At 40.8% G+C, this 21,624-nt stretch overlaps 1 protein-coding gene across 3 annotated transcripts in view; it reads left to right on the top strand.

Annotated features, from left to right (window-relative positions):
* The first annotated feature begins 1,505 nt into the window (after positions 1-1,505).
* Positions 1,506-21,624, top strand: part of KIAA0319 (KIAA0319 ortholog) — a 50,146-nt gene continuing 30,027 nt past the window's right edge. For 2 of the 3 annotated variants that reach the window (XM_057699322.1, XM_057699320.1), the window contains exons 1-8: positions 1,506-1,560; positions 5,054-5,802; positions 8,591-8,783; positions 11,648-11,743; positions 13,623-13,720; positions 14,578-14,665; positions 16,072-16,164; positions 17,492-17,624. In XM_057699322.1, the coding sequence (XP_057555305.1) occupies positions 1,506-1,560; positions 5,054-5,802; positions 8,591-8,783; positions 11,648-11,743; positions 13,623-13,720; positions 14,578-14,665; positions 16,072-16,164; positions 17,492-17,624 (1,505 nt within the window). The remainder of the gene's footprint in view (positions 1,561-5,053; positions 5,803-8,590; positions 8,784-11,647; positions 11,744-13,622; positions 13,721-14,577; positions 14,666-16,071; positions 16,165-17,491; positions 17,625-21,624) is intronic. The other variant, XM_057699321.1, reaches the window with a different exon arrangement.

The following is a 21,624-nucleotide window of genomic DNA, read 5'->3' as shown; positions in this document are numbered from 1 at the left end:
CACATTGAAGAAAGTGCCAGGCAAAAGTAAAATGCTAATATTACTCTAGTTCATTGAATCTAAGATGCTAGTGATTGGAAGATGCATCATTATTGTAAATATGATGAAGGAAGAAAGAAATCCTGTCAGTTATACCACAGCACATCACTTTCTTATCCTGTAAACTATTTCTACATGTTGAAAGAGATTTGGGGGGGTTACTTCGGCAGATTTTTATCCTTATTCTTGTGCATATAAAAAAGGAAATATAAGTGAATATACATTAAGGTATTTTTAAATTTCCTGACAATCTTAGTCCGTTTCTGCTGAATCACTTGTCAAGGCATTGAGTGAGGTCTGTGTTTTTTCTGCACAATCTTGCCTCTGGGTCATCGTAAGCATTGGGGATGCAGCATTTCTGAAGAGTGCTTCACATGTCCTCTGTCACGCCTCTGACACCAGTTCTGCATAGTCCATGTGTGTGTACACGCAATGGCATTATTTTCTGCCCGGTGCTTGGCCAACTTAAGACATCCCAATTTCAGAGATGGTGAAGTGTGAAAATATTTACATGTTAGAATTGATGAAATATAGTATTATGATTGATTCTATTTTATTTCCTAGGTTTGGCTTTAAAGGGAGAAGGAAGGTATGAAAACCCCTACTTAGGAATTATAGTTGCTATTTGAACAAACTTTGGGTGTATGGTTTGCCTGAGATACGGCTGTCAGGGAGGGGAAAATTTCCCCCTTCCCCTCTTGGTCCTTTTGCCTGGTCAAGTAATTAAAATGACACAAGGCAGATTAACAGGGGAAAACCAAAGTTAATTGCTTACATACAGGAAGTCCACCTAATGTGAGAGATTCCAGGTAAAATAAGAAGCAGGTAAAATGAGGTATATATGTCATCCTGGACCAAGCAGAAGAAGGTAGGGGCCTGCGACTTCAAAGGGAAGGAAGGCAATTCACAGGAAGATGAAGAAGAACAAATATTTGGTAAACAAACGCGTGCTGTGTCATACAGAGACAGTGGAACACAGAGAAGAATTTTAACAAACAGACTTTCCTAGGTTCCTCCCTGTCTACCACACCTAGTTCGTATTATGCTGTATTTATTTATGGTGATGGCTCCCTTTCTGGAACAGGTCTTCTGTCTGAATCCTTTTAGGCAGTTAGGGGGAGGGTCAGAGATTCTCCCTGAATCCCTTGGACCTTGATTGTTTATTGTTTCCAGCTTGTAATAATCCACATGCCAGAGTGGCACATCTTGGGGTGTCCTGTCCTGAACCCCACTATGGCCCTGGGGTGTAAACAAGGCAGGCTTCCCATTGCCAGGAATAAGTGATAGAAATAACTTTGTGTGTTTCCGCATTTACCTATTCTTTTCTTCCTTCCTGTCTCTTTTCTGTTTTTCCTATGAAGTTCTTGAGGCGAAATCTGGCTTCTAAGAAGCATCAAAGGAAGCCTGCGCCAGAGGCCCCTCAGGACCATCTCAGAAGCCTGCCTCCACCCGCTGTGTGAAGCAGAATGGCGCCCCCCGCAGGTGTGCTCTCTTCATTGCTGCTGCTGGTGACCTTTACAGGTAGGAAACCGTTACCCTGGAGACACCAGCGTCACACTTAACTTCCTTTCTTTAGCTTAAGCAACTCAGATCAACCTGAGGAGATGAAGGTGCTGTGTGTTTGCTTTCCAGTAGACTTATTTCACATATAAAAAGGCAGACCTCATGCATAAGTGGTTTCTGGAAACAGACATGTAAATTTTTTATCATGACCATTTTGTGGAAAATAAAATCACATTTCATATGTACTAGGAAAACGTCTGTATTTATTTAAAAGAGTTACATAGTAGATCTTTTTTGGAAAGCAAATGACAGACTTTTTTTTAATCATAAATCTTTATTTTCATGTAGTCTGTTTGCTTATTGTGGACACACCATGGCATAAAATCATTGACAAGCATCAATTCTGATGATCCATGCCCCAGCTAGGCCAGCCAAACCTCTTTGAAGTTGCCAAAGACAGAGCATGGAGATGTGGCCCGGAAACTGGTTTTATATCCAGGGTTTGTCCCAGTGTGGTAAAACCCTGCTGAGGCTTACCTGAGAGTGACCCTTGTTAAAATGTGGTTTCCTGGGTGCCATCCAGACCTACTGAATCAGAACGTCTAGTGGGTGTGACTCAGGAGTCTAAATTTTTATAGTCAAGCATCTAAATTTTTGTAAGCACAGTTTTAGGCTGTACAAGGGCCACTTCAGGAAACACTACAGTCACGAAAGTCCTATCATTTCCTGCAGATCACTCACCCCACGCCATCCATCCATCTTATTAAACTCACCACCGCTTAGTACACAAGGCAAAATGCTCCTTTGTTCCGTGCTTAGTGTACTCTATACTCTGGAAAATGCTGTCATTAATGCTTGAGCTGTCTTCTCCCTCTCTCTCTCTCTCCCTCCCTCCCTCCAATCCCCACTTTTTCACTGCCTTTTGTCTTTTTCTTATGAGGCGTTTTTCATGAATTCAAAATTCCTGCGTTACTGAGCCCCAGGAATATTATTTAGGGTTTGTCTCTCTATCCTCTTTGCCTCTGACAAGATGCTAACCAATGATTTTATTGATTTGTCCACGATCATGGGATGCCCACTATGTTCATGGATTGGGCTGGGGACTTGCAGAGGGGACAAACATGTGAGTGTTCTCCGGGTCTCTTCAAGAACTTTCTTGAGTGAGTATAATAGATTCTAAAGTAATTATGGCAACTTGGCCCAAAGGAGGAATGTCTTGGTTGTTGGGAAACCCAGCTTCTCAAACTTCTTTATTTAGCATTCAGATCTCTGCCTTAGGTATGTATCGATATATCTAAACAGCACACTCAGGTGATTTTTTGCAGAACAAAATGATGATCTGTCCTAGAGGTACGTGGAGATCTCCACCTTCAACCTGATGGAAACCTGCTTTCAGCTTTGTGCTGAAGCCTCCTGCCTTGCTTCTCACCCACGTGTAACAATTTGCTTGTTCCATGATCACAGCCTTGTCCCTGTATAATGGTTTCTGTGACACAGTTTTACAAGTTGACGTTTAAGCTTCTGGTGGCCAAAGCCAGAAATGAAACATGATAGTTCTTATGAATCATATTGCCCAAAGGGAGATGACCCAACAGTTATTTAAGGGAAATAAAATATATCCTGCCATTTGTGTTTGAAACAAATTTCTACCTTGGATCTTCATTTAAAGGCCCCTTCATTTAAAGGGATGTAGTGGTATCTTTACAAATAAAGACAATATTTCTGAGAGTAGAGCTGGGAGTTGGAGATTCCCTACCTATTTTATACCCTTCATCATCTCTTGACTTAATTAGAAATGCTATTTTGTTATGTTCAGCAGAGGTCCTCCCCCCCAATATCTGAGATTAAGCTTTTCTTTGGAAAATAAAAGACTAAAACTATTAAAGTGATTTTTTTTAAAGTAGATTTTGTTTGAGAAAATATCATTTCAGTTGAATTAGTTTGTTGCTAGCTTATTCATTGGGAAAGATGTTATCTTTATTATGTCTAATTCTTATTGAATTGGACCAGTTAGACTTTCCTATGGAGTCAATATTAGGCATTGAATGATTCTTAAAAATGTATAACAGTGATGATAGATATACAGGTAAAAAAAAAAAAAGATGATTCTTATACTGTATTAGTCATTTCTCTTACCTCCAGTTAGAAGTAATCTCTGTCATTATGAAAAATGTAACAGTTATTAACAGAATGATCAGTGATGAGCCCTCACTAGGAAAGAAATCCTTTGCTGTTCTGAGTTCTTCAGCAGAACAGTGCTCCTCAAACTATATGTGGTGAGGGACCAATTTGTTTTTATTTCCAATCTACCACAGACAGATTCTTTGGTAAAATATCAACAAACAAGTTCTACTGAAAGAAAGTTGCACAATGTAAGAGTTTTGGGTTTCAGTTTTATTCAGGGACCTTCCTGAGGACTACAGCCCAGGAAACAGCCTCTCAGTAGCTCTAAGGCAACTGCTCTGAAGCTGTAGGAGGAGAAGCCCACATTTATATGATTTTGGGCCAGAGAATACATGCAGTCAAGCACATATCTTGGTAAGCAATTACTGCTAGTCACAGGGAATAGACATCTCAGCTGACAATGTCAGTGCTTTTCTATGTACGGGAAGATGCAAGAATCTGGGCTCATTAAAATTCTTCCTAAGATATGCATCTGACTATCCAAGGGGCCTGTTCTTCCAAAGCACAGCACACCTCATCCTGTTTCTCATCCTGTTGCTCATCCTGAATTCCTTTCTGGGTGTACTGTCTGTCAGCAACTGCAGTGGGTAATGACTTCATCCTGGTAGAACTGGACGGTGGGCAGCATTCTCTGTTTTACAGAATAAACAAGAAAAGGAAAAAAGTGATTTTGTCCTTGGGTGTCAGGGAATGACAGATTGCTACGGAGGTTTCTAAAAGCCCCAGTTTCTCTTATTCTGTCGTGAACAGGTCGCAGAGTTTGTGGCCGGCTCCACTGTGTCTGGAGATCACACTTACGTAGCACTGCTCTCATGCCTGCTGCGTTTGCCAGTTGGAAACATTTGTAGTTCATTATTTAGAATCTGCTTAAAGCTAGTTGTTATAGACCTATATTTAGGACAAGTTTTTCTCTCCTTTGATATGTCTTCAGAAGTAATCTCACATCAGAATAACCTGAGATGTTTAAAAATTCAATTAACAACAACAATATGACATTGTTCCTAAAGTAAACCTTTATAACTGGATTTTGGGTGAGGAACAAAATATTATAGTGTGAAAGCAATACACACGTAGAAAAGAATACCTCTCTTCACTAAGTGGAGTAACATTATAGAGAGAGAGAAGATGGACGGTTAGATGGACAGGTGGAAGAACCTACAGATGGATAGGTAGGGGTGGAAGGATGGGAGGGCAGATGTACGGATGGGGCTGTTGATTGATGGGCTGTAAGATATAGCAGTGGACTTTCTATAGGCAATGCTGGTGGTTTATTTGCTTGCCAGAAGTGATATGCCTCACTTCCTTATTGGAGATTGCATGTTTGCAGGTTGTGCCTGTACGCAGTGCAGTGAGGGAAGGACGTATTCCAATGCCATCATTTCTCCCAACTTGGAAACTAGCAAAATCATGCCGGTGCCTCAAACCACTCCCCTGGTAGACTGCACATCTGCCTGCTGTGACCTGTCCAGCTGCGACCTGGCCTGGTGGTTCGAGGGCCGTTGCTACCTGGTGAGCTGCCCACACAAAGAGAACTGTGAGCCCAAGAAGATGGGCTCCATCAGGTCTTACCTGACCTTTGTGCGCAGGCCTGCCCAAAGGCCCGCACAGCTGCTGGACTACGGGGAGGTGATGCTGAACAGGGGTTCCCCGTCAGGAATCTGGGGGGACTCACCTGAGGGTATCAGAAAGGACTTGCCCTTCCTAGGCAAAGATCGGGGCCTGGAGGAGATGTCTGAGTACTCGGACGACTACAGGGAGCTGGAGCAGAACCTCTTCCAGCCCATCAGCAAGCAGGAGCCCCGAGGGAGCGCCGAGTACACGGATTGGGGCTTGCTGCCCGGTGGCGAGGGAGGTTTCAACGCCTCTGCTGGAGACAGCCCAGCAGCATCAGCAGAGAAGCAGCAGGAGGTCCCAGAGCTCCATAAACTGAATGAGTCAGCGTGGACCCCGGCCCCAAAACCATCTCCAGAGAGAAGGTTGTTGCTTCCCTCGGTCGCTACTCCACCTTCAGGAGAGGAACTGGAGAAAGAGACTTTTCAGGTCCAGGAGCAATCCAGCAACAGCTCTGGAAAAGAGGTGGGTGTGGCTGGTGTGTGCCTGAGAGGGTGGGAGGCGCATAGTTCATTTTTAGAGCCAGGCCCTCACTAGGATGGATGTCACGAGAAGGTTTCCTCTTAAGGGCACCTGTTAAGGTATCGGCAAGAAAGATGACTCTCAGAACCTTCCAGACAAACATCTGCTTCCTCTGTTGTGCTCTCATGACCAGACTGTTTAAAAGAGCAGATGGTTCTTCTGTCTTCACAAGTCAGCCACCTAATGATGATTTAGTGCTTCTCCCTAAAGATGCCTCTACTGGTATCTAAGATGAGTGAGGGTTTTATAGAAGTTTCTGGAGCCAGCCCATATACACCGCATGGATAGCCAGAGGCTTAGGTGGTAGGTTTTGTAGGAGCAGAAAAAATTTTCTTCTTTCCTTCCAAGTTTTTTGGTTGAGGTAATAATTAAATTGACTTAAGATAGATGAACAGGAGAAAAACAAATTTTCTTTTGTATGTATAGGAAGCCCCATAAAAATATGAGAAATGACCAAAGCAGGAAAGCTTTGTATCTTTTAAACAAAGAAACAATAAATCTGGGAAGAACTGACAAGCCAAAGAGGTTTAGGCTTGGGTTAGTGAATTGGTGACAAAGTATCTGTTAAAGATAATTCTCTGCTAAAAAATAAAGGGAAGCATATTAACATTTTTAAGAGTTTTGCTTGAGCAAAAATGCATTCAAATCAGGCAGAATCCAATATACAGATAGAAAGGACCTCCAAGAAGCTGTACAAAATGAAAAACTTTTTTAGGCAAAAGGGAGTGGAAACAAGGAAGTTATTATATAAGGCAAAAAAGTGGGTTGGTTATTGCAAAGTTGCTTTCCTTTAAAGGATAATAGGGGTTTATCAAGCAGATTAGCTTAAAATTATTCCTGATTGACTGGTTTAAGATTCCATTTCTGGGAGAGCTGAAACTGTAATTAAGTCTTGGTTTGGGGGCTTAGCATAAGTGAGTCTATTTTGGGCCTGTTGTTTTAACACAAGGTTTGTTTCTACAGCCTTCTCAGTCCCTGAATTTTCCCTCTATGTTGCTAATGATACCTTCTGTCCTCCTGGTACCATGTTTTATTTTCCACTAAAATACATATTTTCCCCTACGGTCCCAATGAAATTCGTTTGAGCTGCATTAAGTTGTCGATAATCCTTGAGCGGAAGGGTACCTTTCACATGGGAGATTCCTCTCTTGCTTTCAGCACGACAAAGGAGGGTCAGAGTGTTCTTTTACACTGACTATTTTCCAGGAACTTTTAATTCAAAATAATCACTATGCCAAAGTGCCATATCTGGGGGTGATGTATTCTCAGCCCCTACAGCTTCTTCAAGACCCGTCAGGTTTTGAGTTTGCTAGAAACTCACCAGTGACATGAATCAGTTGGGTAGGAGGAGCAAGATACTAAGGAGAGAACAGAAGCTGCACGGAACTCTCCATGAAAAACACAGATGAAAAGAGTGGGAACCTTTGAGAGAGTAATAAACCCAAAGCAGAAGGAAGTTTCAAGTGCTAATAGCTGAAGGTCAGGGAGACAGAGAATGAGGCTGCCCTGTGGGGAGAGTAGCTGGGGGCTCAGAGGCTGCTCATTTGGGAAGTGCCAGGGCTTGATGAAGCTGTAGTGAGCCTGTTGATCAGGGGAGCCGAATGCAGTTGGCAATTAAGTGACGAAAGGACAGGTCATGGGAGAATTGAATGTATTTCAAGGTACAAGAGGGCAAATCAGAATGTAAAGGGACATAAACCAATGAAGATTTTTTTAAAAAATGAAAATATTATTTAAGATATCAGTGCTTAGGTTAGAATAAGTGAAGAAAGCCATATTGAATTGACCGTACATTATAATCTCAACCATTATAACTTGCTAAACGTTCTTTTAAGCGGTGAGATTATCAGAAGTTTTTTTCTGCTTTGATGTATTTTTCTTTTCAAACTTTTCATATTTTTCTGTCCGTGTAATTGTCTTAAACATTCTTAAGACTTTAAATTAAAAAATAAAGTATTAAAGATTAACCATGTTCTTTTCCCCCATCACTAAGTATTAACACATTTTATCTTCTTTTATGTGGCTAAGTGAACTGCAAAAAAGAGTAGCTGTGTTATCAATAAACACCAATGCCCCTTTCTCCAGTTAAAATTTGAGTTACAGCTTTTCTTTTTTTTTCTTTCTTTTTTTTTAACTTTCACTGAGTAGATGGACTATTTCTGAGTTACAGCTTTTCTTTCGGTGGACTTCACACTCCAGCTTCCCCTTTGGGTCTCCTGTCTTCTTAGCCTGAGTTTTAGTGACCTGGCTCTATATAGTCACTAGCAGTTGAAGCTCAGAAGAGCATTTTATTACCATGTTATGAGACTTTCCCCCGGCACATAATATTTCATTTAAAACTTTAAGTTGAATAACCTTATAACCATAATCTTAAATTATAAATTGTATACGAGTGATATGAAAACTGATCATTTACTCTAGAAGCCTGTTCATTATTGAATTATCTGATTGTCTTCAATTATTGCTAGTATAAGTATTTTCTCTCTTTTTATCTTGATTGTTTTCTGTATGTGTGTGTTTGCCTGTAATAATTGTCCAACCCAGAGTTGCCTTACATTTTCAGTAGATGGCAGAGATGGTCTAGAGTTCCAATGGTCTGCAATATTAGACATGGTATTTCAAATGCTACTGAGTCTAATTTTTGAAAAAGGTCAATGATATGGCGTTGGCTTGAAGAGTTCAACCTTTGTTTTTCCCCCATAACAACTTATCCTTGTACTTGATCTCCTAGGTCCTAATGCCTTCCCATAACCCTTCTCCAACCAGCCTGGAGTTCAGCCCAGCCACTGTGGAGAAAAGCCCAGTCCTCACAGTCACCCCGTGGAGCATAGAGCATAGCATTTCAACCCTTCCCACTAGCACCATCCCCACTGCGTCCACCGCATCTGAGCAACCTGCATCTGCTCCCACTGCTCCCAGGACAGGTAACTTAAAAAAATACAACTAGAAGAATTGTACTGAAGACACACTGTAGGATGTAGTAGTGATAACTTTTAAAGTTTACTCACTGCCTCCGGGCACATTGTTGAGCACATATCATGTGCCAGAAATGGTCCTAAGCCCTGGGAATAAAAAGATGAATAGATACTGTGTTTTCCCTCCGTGACTCTGTAGTCTAGAGGACCAGCCTGACAGATAAATAGGAGGTTTGGTACCACATGGTAAGTGCTGTGAGAGGCTGCTGCGGGAGCAGTGAAGGGGCACCCCGCCTGACCCACTCAGAGGGGCCACAGAGGCCTTTCCAGGGGTGGTAATGCTAGGACAGATGAGCCAGCTGAAATGGGGTGGGCCTGCTGTTCAGGTCGAGGGAGCAACATGTGCAATAACAGTAATGATAATTACATGTACTGGGCGCTTACACGGCGCCGGGCGCCGCACTCCGCAATTCCTGCCCGTTCTCTCATCCACTGCCTGTGCCGGGCATCAGAGGGACAAGAGCTCACGTGGCATTTGAGGAAGAGCTGCAAGGAGTTCAGTATGGCTGATCATATACATGGAGTGGAAATCCACGCCTCCTGTCTTGGTCTGTACTCAGTCCCTTGAGTGCCTTCCTAGCCTAGCTGCACAGGCTTCGCTGCCCTCTGTGGCTCCTCTTCCCTGTCACTTTCACTGACTCTTTGCAGGAAAAATCAGCAGTTGTGGACCTAGAAGGAACAGGGGTGCAAACCCATCATTTTACAGATAAAGAAATTGAGCCCTGGAAAGGCAGTTGCTTGAGGCAATCTGGATCACTGGCAATAGGTATTTAACTAATTCAAATGTCTCATTTAAAGGTCTGAGTCTGGAGTGGTGAGCAGGGCAGTATTTTGAAGGATCCTGTGTTCTGTGCTAAGCAATGTGTGCTTTATTGGATGAGTAGAGAGAACCCCTGAATGGCTTGAAGCAGGAAAGTGAAATGATCAGATTGGTATCAGGAAAATGGTATGGGGTTAACCGGCGGCAAGAGGATCCGTTAAAATCCTATATTGAGTGGTTGCAGGGATGGAGGGAAGGAGCCAGATTCGAGCGATATTAGAAAGGTAGAGTCATTAGAATTTGATAAGTGGCTGAAGGTTGGGATGAAGGTGAAAGGACTCTAAGATATATGAACACATGGAACTGAAAATTAGATGAGTAGTTGGGCTGAAGATAAAGGACTAGGTGTCATTGGTGTAGAGGTGATAGTTGAAGTCCCTCCAGGGAGAGCCGTGGGGTGAGCTGGGGAGAGGCCTGAGGGGTGAAACTTTGGAGCTGTCATTGTATTAGGAGCTGGGAGAGCAGAAGGAGCCCGTGGAGCTGCAGAGAGGTAGGAGAGAAAGAGGAGAGTGTGGTTGAGGGAAGGAGAGAGGAGAGGGTTCCACGTTGGAAGAAGTGATGAAGGGACCGTGTGTTATAGGAGAACTGAAAAGCTCCCATCAGATTTACTACTAAAGAAGTTACTAGAGACTTTCGTCATGTTTCCTGAGCCTTTCTGGGGATAACGTACTTTGAGGATTACTGTCTCTTCTTTGGTTGTTTACTTTGATTCAGAGTTTCACTAGAGAGAAGGGTAATGGTGGAGGAGCCTGTATAGTATATTGAAAAGGAAACTGGCCTGGAAATTAGCATCCTTGGGTTCTAGTAGCACCTATTGCATAGAGTAGTTAGAGGATGAAATGAATTGATAATTTTAAAGTCCTTAGAACTGTGCCTGGCAGAGTTTAATCTTGTAGATAAGTGGCTGTTGAAATAAATGTTTAAATTGGTTAGATATTGGTGGATCTATTGCTAAAGATCCCAAAGCCTCGAGCAACTTATTGCCTTTCCACGGCTCAATTTCTTTATCTGTAAGATGATGGGTTTGGACCCATGTGCTTTCTAGGTCCACAATTGCTGATTTTTCTTGCAAAGAGTTGGTGAAAGTGACAGGGAAGAGGAGCCAGAAAGGGCAGCGAAGCCTGTGCAGCTGGTGTAGGAGGGCACTCGAGGGACTGAGTACAGACTGAGAGAAGTGGATTTAAATGAGCCACGTGTCCTTTTAACATCTCTAAGCAGCTGGGACTTCTAGAGAGCACTCAGCTTTGTGGTTTTTTTTTTTAATCTTTGCTTTTCTCCATGTGATATCTTGACGTATCTCAATTGTATTTTACAAGGGAGACTGATGTCCCGTTGAGTCAAGGCAATTGAATGTATCAATGTAATCCTGATTATTGAGCGAGGAAACGAGCCTTATTCTGAATGCCGATTTAGTGACTAAGTGCTTCTGATGAGAGTGGATGTGCCTGCTGCTTGAGTTAAAATAGCCTTTTTATACTGAGGTTGACTGGCTGTTCTCTTGGAAAGGTTCCAAGAGCAAGACCATTGCAATAATTCATGGGGTTACTATCAGAACTGAGTGGTGTGTGACTGATGATACAGAAACACTTATGATTACGCTCCATCTTTTTATGACTAAAAATCGCACATACCAGGGAATCAAGCAAAGCAAGTAGCAAGAGAGAAAATAGACCTGATCTGCAGTACCCTACCTCTTTCAAGCAACTCTTGTCACCGACACCTTGCTCAGTCAATCTGAAGCATTATTTTCGTCACAGTGCCTACTCATGTTGACAGTTTTCAATTTATGAAATCTACCCTGCAACATAATGTAGGGCACAGTTCAGTCACTAGCCAGAGGGAAAAAAGTATCTTAGATAAAATTGCATGAAGAACTATTACAAAAATATGTATTATTTCATTTTATGGATACTAAAAACAAATCTATTATAGGGCAGTGATATAACATCATCAAAGTATGTAATGAAATGTACTATTTCTAATTAACTCTTAGTGAAAGAACTGGTGGTGTCTGCTGGTGATAATCTAATAACTTCACCAGAAAATGAAGTTGAACTGAAGGCTTCTGTTGTGCCTGCGCCACCTGCAGGTGAGAGTTTGACTTTCCTCTGGGACCAGCAGGGGCCTATTAGTTGATGTGTCCTTAAGGGGTCTTTACTGGTTTATTTACAACTTTGATTCAGTTTCACAGCGTTATGAGTGTCACTTTTGAGTGGATGACAAGGCTTTGATGATCATAAGCTTTAAAGTTTATTGAGATAGTTTAAAATGGAGTAAGAGGACTTCCTAGGTGGCGCAGTGGTTAAGAATCCGCCTGCAATGCTGGGAACATGGGTTCGATCCCTGCCCCAGGAAGATCCCACGCGCCGCGGAGCAACTAAGCCCGTGTGCCACAACTACTGAGCCTGCACTCTACAGCCTGTGAGCCACAGCTATTGAGCCCATGTGCCGCAACTACTGAAGCTCATGTGCCTAGAGCCCGTGCTTTGCAACAAGAGAGGCCACCACAACGAGGAGCCTGTACACCACAACGAAGAGTAGCCCCCGCTCACTGCACCTAGAGAAAGCCTGTGTGCAGCAATGAAGACCCAATACAGCCAATAAATAAATAAATAAATTTATAAAAAAGAAAAAAGGAATAAGAGGATAGGAATTAAATGCAGTAGATTTCCTTTTATTGGTCAGGATAAAAAGTCATACATTTCTAATGATGCAAAGCAGAGTGATATCTTGGAACAGGAGAGGTTTCCACATACTAGCTTTTGACTTGTGATAACCACAGAGCCTGGGGAGATTCCACTGTCAGGCGAGGGAGGCAGCATGTGCACAAAGGTTTGTGTGCAGATATTGTAGTGATGACATGGCTCTGAGGTTCCTGGGATCCTCACACCAGCTGTGCAAAAAATGTTTAAAATGCTCTTTCTTCTGCCGGTCCGGCACTCTGCTGTTCAGCAAACATTTGACCTATTCGGGTGACCTGTCAAATGCATTCTTTCTTAGAGTATATTCATTCTTTTTTTAAAATAAATTTATTTATTTATTTATTTATTATTGGCTGTGTTGGGTCTTCGTTGCTGTGTGTGGGCTTTCTCTAATTGTGGTGAGCAGGGGCTACTCTTTGTTGCAGTGCATGGGCTTCTCACTGTGGTGGCTTCTCTTGTTGCAGAGCACGGGCTCTAGGCACGTGGGCTTCAGTAGTTGTGGCACTCAGGCTCAGTGGTTGTGGCCCATGGACTTAGTTGCTCCATGGCATATGGGATCTTCCTGGACCAGGGATCGAACCTGTGTCCCCTGCATTGGCAGGCAGATTCTTAACCACTGTGCCACCAGGAAAATCCTATGTTCATTACTAAGGCGTTTGAATATTTCTCATTCACGCTAGTTCCTTTATTCACTTTTCCCTACCACACATGGATCAAAATTTAAGCATAGATGATAATATTTGGCATTTGTATTTTACTTCTTTTAGCTGCAGTGCCTCCTGTTTTAGCCACTAATATTCCAAGGTGGGAGACTGCTTTATCATAATATAAAGAGGTTTAATCTGTTCTTATGTCCTTATATAAACTCCCATGACAGATTAAATGAATTAAAATCTCCTTGCCTTTTATTAAAAGGAGGAAAGTACAGTGGATTATACGATGTTAAAATTTATATGGATAGTCAGGTGTAGCAGTCTGGAAGGAAGGTCATCAAATGCTAATAGTGAAGTTAGGGCAATTTTTTAAAAACTTTCTACATTTTCTAAATTTTTGTAAGTTGTATATTCTTATAATAACAAAGAAATTTTACATTAAAAAGATATAGATACTTTATTGTTCCTTACTTGAATGGTAGTTGAAAGTTGAGTGCAGTATATCTACATTAATTTCTGTTAATGAATGGAAGACTGTCATTTTCTTCCCTCTGCCCAGATTATAGTGACTTCTAAGAATTTATAACTACTCATATTTCTCTTTTGCTCCCAGAGACAACCTACAACTATGAATGGAGTTTAATAAGCCACCCTGAAGACTACCAAGGTGAAATAAAACAAAGACACACGCAAACTCTTAATGTCTCTCAAGTAAGTAACTGGTGACTGGTTGTAATTGACAGCATACCTTAGAATTCAGGTAACACCTTCTTAGCTGTTGAACCCAGAAGTCTCTCTTATGATTAAGATTAAAAGAAGAAATATAAACAAATCAAGTTTCAAGCAGGTAGATTTAAATAAAGGGGCTTCCAGGAGCTTTTCTTTATTTGACTTACTTCACACATCAGCCCGGGGAAGAGAGGCTGGTTGCCCAGGCTGGTGTGGGTCTCTGTAGTGAGGTTAAAGCCTGTGTTCCACCTCTGGCTCCCTTTGCAGTGTTAGAGACATTCTGGTCATCTCTGATACTTAGTCAGGTACATTTCTAGGGTTGCCAAAAAGTCCATTCTGGTTCACGAATGGTTTGACTACCAAATATTGCTCCAAGATATAAGCCCTCACAAGAAGAAATGTACCCTCTTCTTGGCCCTTCAATGATTATGTTGTCTTCATTTCTGAGACTGCACAGCTACTGGTGCAACATGAGTTAGCATCACCCCTGTGTCACTGAGTGCTGTTTCTCAAAGTCTGGTACCCAGACCATTGATAGCTGACCCACCAGAGCTACTTGCTAAAAATGCATGGTTCCCATACACTCAGGTTTGAGAACTGCCGCCCTCGGTTTGTCCATGTCACGTATGCCTCTGTAAGAACATTTGTAACTAAGCTGAAGGCCTGCCTGGGTTCCAGAGTACAGGCTTCAGACCTGTGGCAGTGTGTCCACAGGTCCCAAACCCCTTCTCTATGCTGATTCCAGGGGAATGGCTTCTGGAATATTTAAGGATTTTCTAGGAAATGGACCCATCCTGTTGTTTGCATGTTCACTGGTGTAACTTTCCTTTATCTTGCAGTTGTCAGCAGGACTTTATGTCTTCAAAGTAGCAGTTTCTAGTGAAAATGCCTTTGGAGAGGGATTTGTAAATGTCACCGTTAAGCCAGGTAAGCCTGTGTAAGAGGATGGCCTCCTGTTGTACAGGTTTATCTCAGTTTTTGGTGCCTGAATACATAGTAATATGTATTTTCGTTTTAGGCACTGTTGTAGAGAAAACATGCAAAGATCATGTGGTTTTTTCTTTCTGCTTTCTGTATAGTTCTTAGTACTCACTTGACACTGCTGTGTAAGGTTGCAAGGTTATTGCTTGCTGTTCTTAGATGGTGGCAGTAGCCTCCTCTGTCTGACATTTGCTGCGTTCACTCTTCTACCTCTGTTCCCCATGACTCAGCTTGACGTTTGGTGAAGGGGCTTTTCAGATACATTCAAATGGGGACTTCCCTGGTGGTCCAGTGGTTAAGACTTCGCCTTCCAATGCAGGAGGTACAGGTTTGATCCCAGGTCGGGCAACTAAGATCCCACATGCCTTGTGGCCAAAAAAACCAAAACATAAAAAAGAAGCAATATTGTAACAAATTCAATAAAAGTGGTCCACATTAAAAAAAAATCTTTTTTTTAAAAAAAGATACGTTCAAATGAGCAACTCAGGGATCAAGGGAAATGTATGCCATTGGCTTTCAAGCCCACTGGTCCTTTCAGGCCACCACTAGCCCATAGGTCAGTGCACTTGTGTGAATTAGAAACAGTGGCCCTTGGGACTTCCCTGGTGGTCCAGTGGTTAAGACTTTGCCTTCCAATGCAAGGGGTGTGGGTTCGATCCCTGGTCGGAGAGCTAAGATCCCACATCCCTCACAGCCAAAAAAACCAAAACGTAAAACAGAAGCAGTGTTTTAACAAATTCAATAAAGGCTTTTAAAAAAATAAAAAATTTAAAAATAAATAAATAAAAGAAACAGTGACCCTTTTTCCAGGTGGGCACAGCCCTGGCTCAGTGCATGGAGTGTGGGCTGGTCTTGAACCTCTGCCACCCCCTCTGCTGGGCATAAGGAGGTGGGCCAGCTCAATGCCAACCCCACCTCCAGCCTCTACCTCAGAGGCTGACACACATTTCAGCCTGTTTTGCACATTCTGCCTGGTTTATTCTTAGAGCTAAATGTGGGGGTGGGGGTGGGGGCCTCCAGTTAAAGATTCAAAATCATAGGAGCTGGATCCATTGCCCCTCTTCTGCAGTTGCTTCTCAGACTCTGTGACCAGCCCCTTGGTTGTTATTACACGTGTTCATTGAGCCTGGGCTTTTGTACAAAAATCTAAACCTGCAGACTTGCTGCTAAAATGTATAGGAAGTTTCCTAAACATTAAAAAGTACTCTCCATAGTGGTGGCCTGTAAAGTAAACCTCTTCTTGACAGGACATTTATAACCATTTTGGAAAATCAGATGGTTTATTTGAGTCATGCCATATGCATTGCATATACACCGGGGCCTCAGCCCATGTCCTTTTTTCTGTCACACAGCCAAAAGAGTCAACCTGCCTCCCACAGCAGTCGTTTCTCCTGAGAGACAGGAGCTCACTCTGCCGTTGACATCGGCCCTCATCGATGGCAGCCGTGGGTATCCTGCCGTACTTACTATGAGACTTAATGCGTGGTCTTTGCCAAGGCTGAGGACTACAAGCTCACTCCTCATAGATGAGCATCTATCCGTATCTTCAAGTCCTTCAGCTCCTTTAGCACAACTTCTCTATCTTAGCCTGAATTTCCCTTCAGTTATGTTCATTTATCTATGAAAAATGTCTTTAAGGGCCCAGCTATTTCACTGGAATGAAAGCAATTATGAAAGACTCTCCTTTCGATGTAGTATACGCAGTAAGCAGTTGGGAAATCAAATGTTAGAATGGTTGCCTTCAGTGAGGGCGGCTAGTGTTTTGCTCATTTAATTCAGAGTTCATTCCTTCGATTAGAGTGTGTGTGGAAAGGGCCCCAGTGTAACTGCATGGGTCCAGGTGAGTGACGATAGATGGAAAACATATCCTATGTTTGACACTATATTCAAAATGTGTCCAGCAACATCAGTGTCACCAGTATTAGCATTTATGTCCATTGAACCACAAAGCTAATACCAAATCCTGTGAGTAAAGAATAATTGCCTCAGTTGCTAGGAGAAGAGTACCTGTCAGTCACTAATGCTGCTCCGTTTTGCAAGTCTGCAAATACACAGAAATCACATTGACACGATCATTTGCATCTATTCAGATATAAATGTCTATATCGCCCCCTTAACAACATGAAGATAAGGCATGTTTCAAATGAAAAGATATACATGAGACAATGCATTACATTTTGATTCCTCTAATTCAGTGCGGCTTGGTTACAGGAAACTGTTCAGGATTATTTATCTGTCACATGAACTTTTCTTTCCTTAAATGAATTAGATGAAACTGGCTCCCTTCCAGTCTTAATTTCTGTGATTCTACATTTTGTTTGCTATCTTTTAAAGTAGAAGTGGGAGGTTTTCATGCAGGGTACTACCTTTCTCTGGATTTACCCTTAATGATTAGGATAGTAAAAGGTGTTTTGTAATTATATAGAAGCATCTCTTAATTCTTTATGAATCTGTCAGTTCAGATACCTATTTAAATTATCAGTAAGATATGGTGTGCTGTAGTTGAAGTGAGCTTTATAAAAAGCAGTAATGCCTGTCACTATGCTTTTTAAATTCACAACTGAGTCAAAACACCCTCACTCAAATCCGGTGGAAATCCAGGAGGAAAAGTAATCCTCCTTCTAACACATAATATATGGCCATTGAAATCTGTGCATCTATATAATTTCATATAAAATCAAATTTAAACACCCAATAATATAAATTACAAAATTTATGTTTTAATATTCTTGTATTTAATTCTAGTTTTCATTTATTTTTCAATCTTTCTAGAAAGTACAGATGATACTAAAATAGTGAGTTATCACTGGGAAGAAATTAACGGGCCCTTCCGAGAAGAGAAGACCTCAGCTGATTCCCCCATCTTACATCTGTTTAACCTTGTTCCTGGAAACTATACTTTCAGGCAAGTGGGTTCACTTTCCAGCACTGATAATTTGACTATTTCCTTAACTTGATGCCTATAGAACACTGTGCTTCTTTTCATTTTGATCAGGAAGCAGGGCAGATTTGGTTTCCTTGGGGATTTTGGTTGGCAGCCGCTTTATATGCAGATGTCCTTATCAATAATATAAATTACAAATGCCTATTTATTGGAAACCTTTGGATTTTGTTGTCGAGAATAGTATGGGATGGCATCTATTTTGCTGTGTTATGTGAAAGAAAGTTTCTATCTTCAGTGTCAAAGTGAGGCAGAGTTATATGATTTATCTGTTTCTTTATCTTTTTAGAACTTTTTAAGGTATAACTGAAGTATAAAAACTGCACATATTTAAGTTATAAAATTTGATGAGTTTTGGCATTTGCATACCCCTGTCAGACCATTGTCACAATAAAGATAACAAACATTTCCATTATCCCCAAAAGTTTTCTCATGCCCCTTGGCAATCCATCTCTCCGTCCACCTGTCCTTGGGCAACCATTGACCTGCTTTCTGCCACTTTATTTTTTTTTTTATTTTTTTATTTTTGGCACATGGGCTTAGTTGCTCTGCGGCATGTGGGATCTTCCTGGAGCTGGGATCAAACCCGTGACCTCTACATTGGCAGGCGGATTCTTAACCACTGCGCCACCTAGGAAGCCCCTCTGCCACTTTAAATTATCTTGCACTTTCTAGAATTTCATACAAATGGAATTGTACAGTATGTGCTCCTTTTTGCCTGGCTTCTTTCACACAGCAAATAGTTTTGAGATTCATCCATGCTGTTGTCTGTATCAATAGTATGTTCTTTTTAATCACTGAGTACTATTCCAATGTGTGGATGTACCACAGTTTATCCTTTCGTCTAGTATGGACACTGGGGTTTTTAGCTTTGAACTACTACAGAGAAAGCTGCCATGAGCATTTGTGTACAAATCTTTGTATGGACTTGTATTTTCATTTTTCTGGTGTAAATACCCACCTGTGGAAGAGCTAGGTCATGTGATGAGTTTAAGTTTAACATTTTAAGAAATCACCAAGCTCTTTCACAAAGTGGGTGTAAAATTTTACATTCCCACCTGCAGTGTATGAAAGTTCCAGCCTCCACATCCTCACCAACACTTGCTGTAATCAGTCTTTTTAATTGTATCTACCTTGATGGGTGGTGGTATCTCATTATGGTTCTAATTTGCATTTTCCTGATGAATAATGATATTAAGCATATCTCAGGTGCTTATTGCCCATTCATATAACTTCTTTGGTGATGTCTCCTTTCAGATTTTTTTCCCATTTTAAAAATTACATTGTTTGTCTTATTTAGTTGTAAGATTTGTATACATTCTGAAACAAGTTCTTTATTTTATATATGTGTTGTGGATATTTCCTCCCAGTATATGATGTTTGTTCTCTTAATGGTATTTTTTACAGTGCAAAAGTTTGAAATTTTGCTTGTCTAATTTATCAGTTGTTTTCTTTTATGTTTCATATGTTTGTGTTCTATCTATGTAACCTTTGTTTAATCCCAAGGTTGCAAAGATCCTGGTTTTTTTCTCTACGTTTTATAGTTCTAGGTTGCATATTTAGATCTGTGATCTATGTTAAGTTATTTTTATGTATTGTGTGAGATTTTTGAATGTTAAATCAACCTTGCATTCGTGGGGTGAGCCCTATTTGATGATGATACTCTTTACATAGCATGGGATTTAACTCGATAATATATATATTTTTAAACTCGATAATATTTTTGTAAGTATTTTTGTGTCTGTCTTCATGAAAGATTTGGTCTATGCCTTCTTCTTTCTCTCTCTCTGTCTCTCTCTCTGCATTGTCTTTGTTAAGTTTTGGTATGAGGATTCTACTGGCCAAATAAAACAAGTCTGGCTGTGACCCATCCTCTTTTATTTTCTGAAATATTTACGAACTGATGGTATTCCTTCCTTGAACATTTGATAGAATTCACCAGTAAAACCATCTTGGCTTGGAATTTTCTTTTTGGGAAAGTTTTGATAATAAATTCAGTTTATTTAACAGATGTAAAGCTATTTAGATTTTCTGGTTTTTTTTTTTCTTTTTTTTTTAATCTTTATTTCTCTTTTTTTTTAATTTTTTATTTTATATTGGAGTGTAGTTGATTAACAATGATGTATTATCTCTTTTTTTCTTGTGTCAGTTTTTTACTAAATTATATTTTTCAAGAAATTTGTCTATTCGTTCTAAATCATCATATTTTTTGGCATAAAGTTGTTCATACTATTTTCACATTATCCTTTCCTGTACGTAGGATCTGTGGTGATAAACCCTTTTTCATTTCCAATATTGGTGATCTGTGGTCTCTTTTCCTCTTGACCAGTGTAATTAAGGGGTTTGTTACTTTCGTTTATCTTCTCAAGGAACCCTAACTAGAACTGTTTTAAGTATATTTGCCTGTTTTCTAATTTGGTCTTTTCTGCTCTTGTCTTTACTATTACCTTACTTCTATTTACTTTTGATTTACTTTGTTCTTTTTCTTCTAACTTCTTAGAGTAGAATCCTGGCTTTAAATGACAGCAATTTAGGGACTTCCCTGGCCATCCAGTGATTAAGACTCCATGCTTCCAATGCAAGAGGTGCCAGTTCGATCCCTGGTTGGTGAATGAAGATCTCACATGCTGCACAACCAAAACTAAATACATAGATAAATAAATAAATAAATAACAGCAATTTATTTCTCATACTTCTGGAAGCTGGGAATTCCAAGATCCAGGTGCCAGCAGGTTTGGTGTGTCTGGTGAAGGCCCTCTTCCTAGTGTATAGACCGCCATCTTTTCACTGTGTCCTCACATGGCAGAAGGTGTGAGGTCTTTTTTATAAGAGTACTAATCCCATTCAGGAGGGCTCTGCCTTTATGACCTAATCACTGCTGGAAGGCCCTACCTCCAAATACCAATCACGTTAGGGATTAGGTTTCAACATACCAACATATGTGTTTTGAGGGAACAGAAAACATTCCGTCTATAGCATACTCCAGTGTTAGTAGCAGCATTACTCATTATAGCCACAAGGCAGAACGACACACATGTCCATCAACCAGTGAAGGAGTAAACCAAAGGTGGTGCGTAATACAATGAAATATAATTCAACCTCAAGAAAATGAACTTCTGAGGCATGCAACAGCATGGGTGAACTTTGAGGACATTGGGTTAATTGAATGAAGCCCCTCACAAAAGGTCAAATATTATATGATTCCACTTAGATGAGATGCCTAGAGTGGTCAAATTCATAGAGATAGAAAGCAGAATAGTGGTTGCCATGGGGTGGTGGGAGGGAAGAAATGGGGAGTTAGTGTTTAACGGGTACAAAGCTTTCAGTTGGGGATAATGAGAAATTTCTGGAGATGGACAGTGGTGATGGTTATACAATAAGATGATTATACTAAATACCACTGAATTGTACACTTAAAAATGGCTGAAATGGTAAGTTACATATACTTCACCACAATAAAAAAAAAAAAGAAGAAAGTTTCCCAGCTCTGCAAGCTTATTTTATTATTGAGTGGATTTCTGGGAATCTGTAGGCTCTATGGAGGTAGAATGAGCAGCCAAATGGGGCATCCAGTGCTCATGTATGTTTTTTTTTTTTAAGACTTTTTTAAGAGCAGTTTTAGGTTTACAATACAATTGAGAGAAAGATACAGAAATTTCCCATAGGCCTCCTGCTCCCCACAAGCAGAGTCTTGCTGTTATCAACATCACTCCCCAGAATGGTTCATTTTTTTTACCAAGGATGAACCTACATTGACACATCATAACCACCCAAAGTCTATAGTTTACCTTAGGGTTCACTCTTGGTGTCCATTCTATATGTGTGGGCACATGTATCATGGCAGACATCTATCATTACAGTATCATACAGAATATTTTCACTGCTCTAAAAATCCTCTGTACTCTGCCTATTCATCCCTCTCTTTTTCCCCCTCCTTTGGTAACAACTGACCTTTTTACTGTCT

The sequence above is a fragment of the Hippopotamus amphibius genome, chromosome 11, assembly GCF_030028045.1.
Source record: "Hippopotamus amphibius kiboko isolate mHipAmp2 chromosome 11, mHipAmp2.hap2, whole genome shotgun sequence".
Lineage (NCBI taxonomy): Eukaryota > Metazoa > Chordata > Mammalia > Artiodactyla > Hippopotamidae > Hippopotamus > Hippopotamus amphibius.
This window is presented reverse-complemented; position numbering and strand designations above follow the sequence as displayed.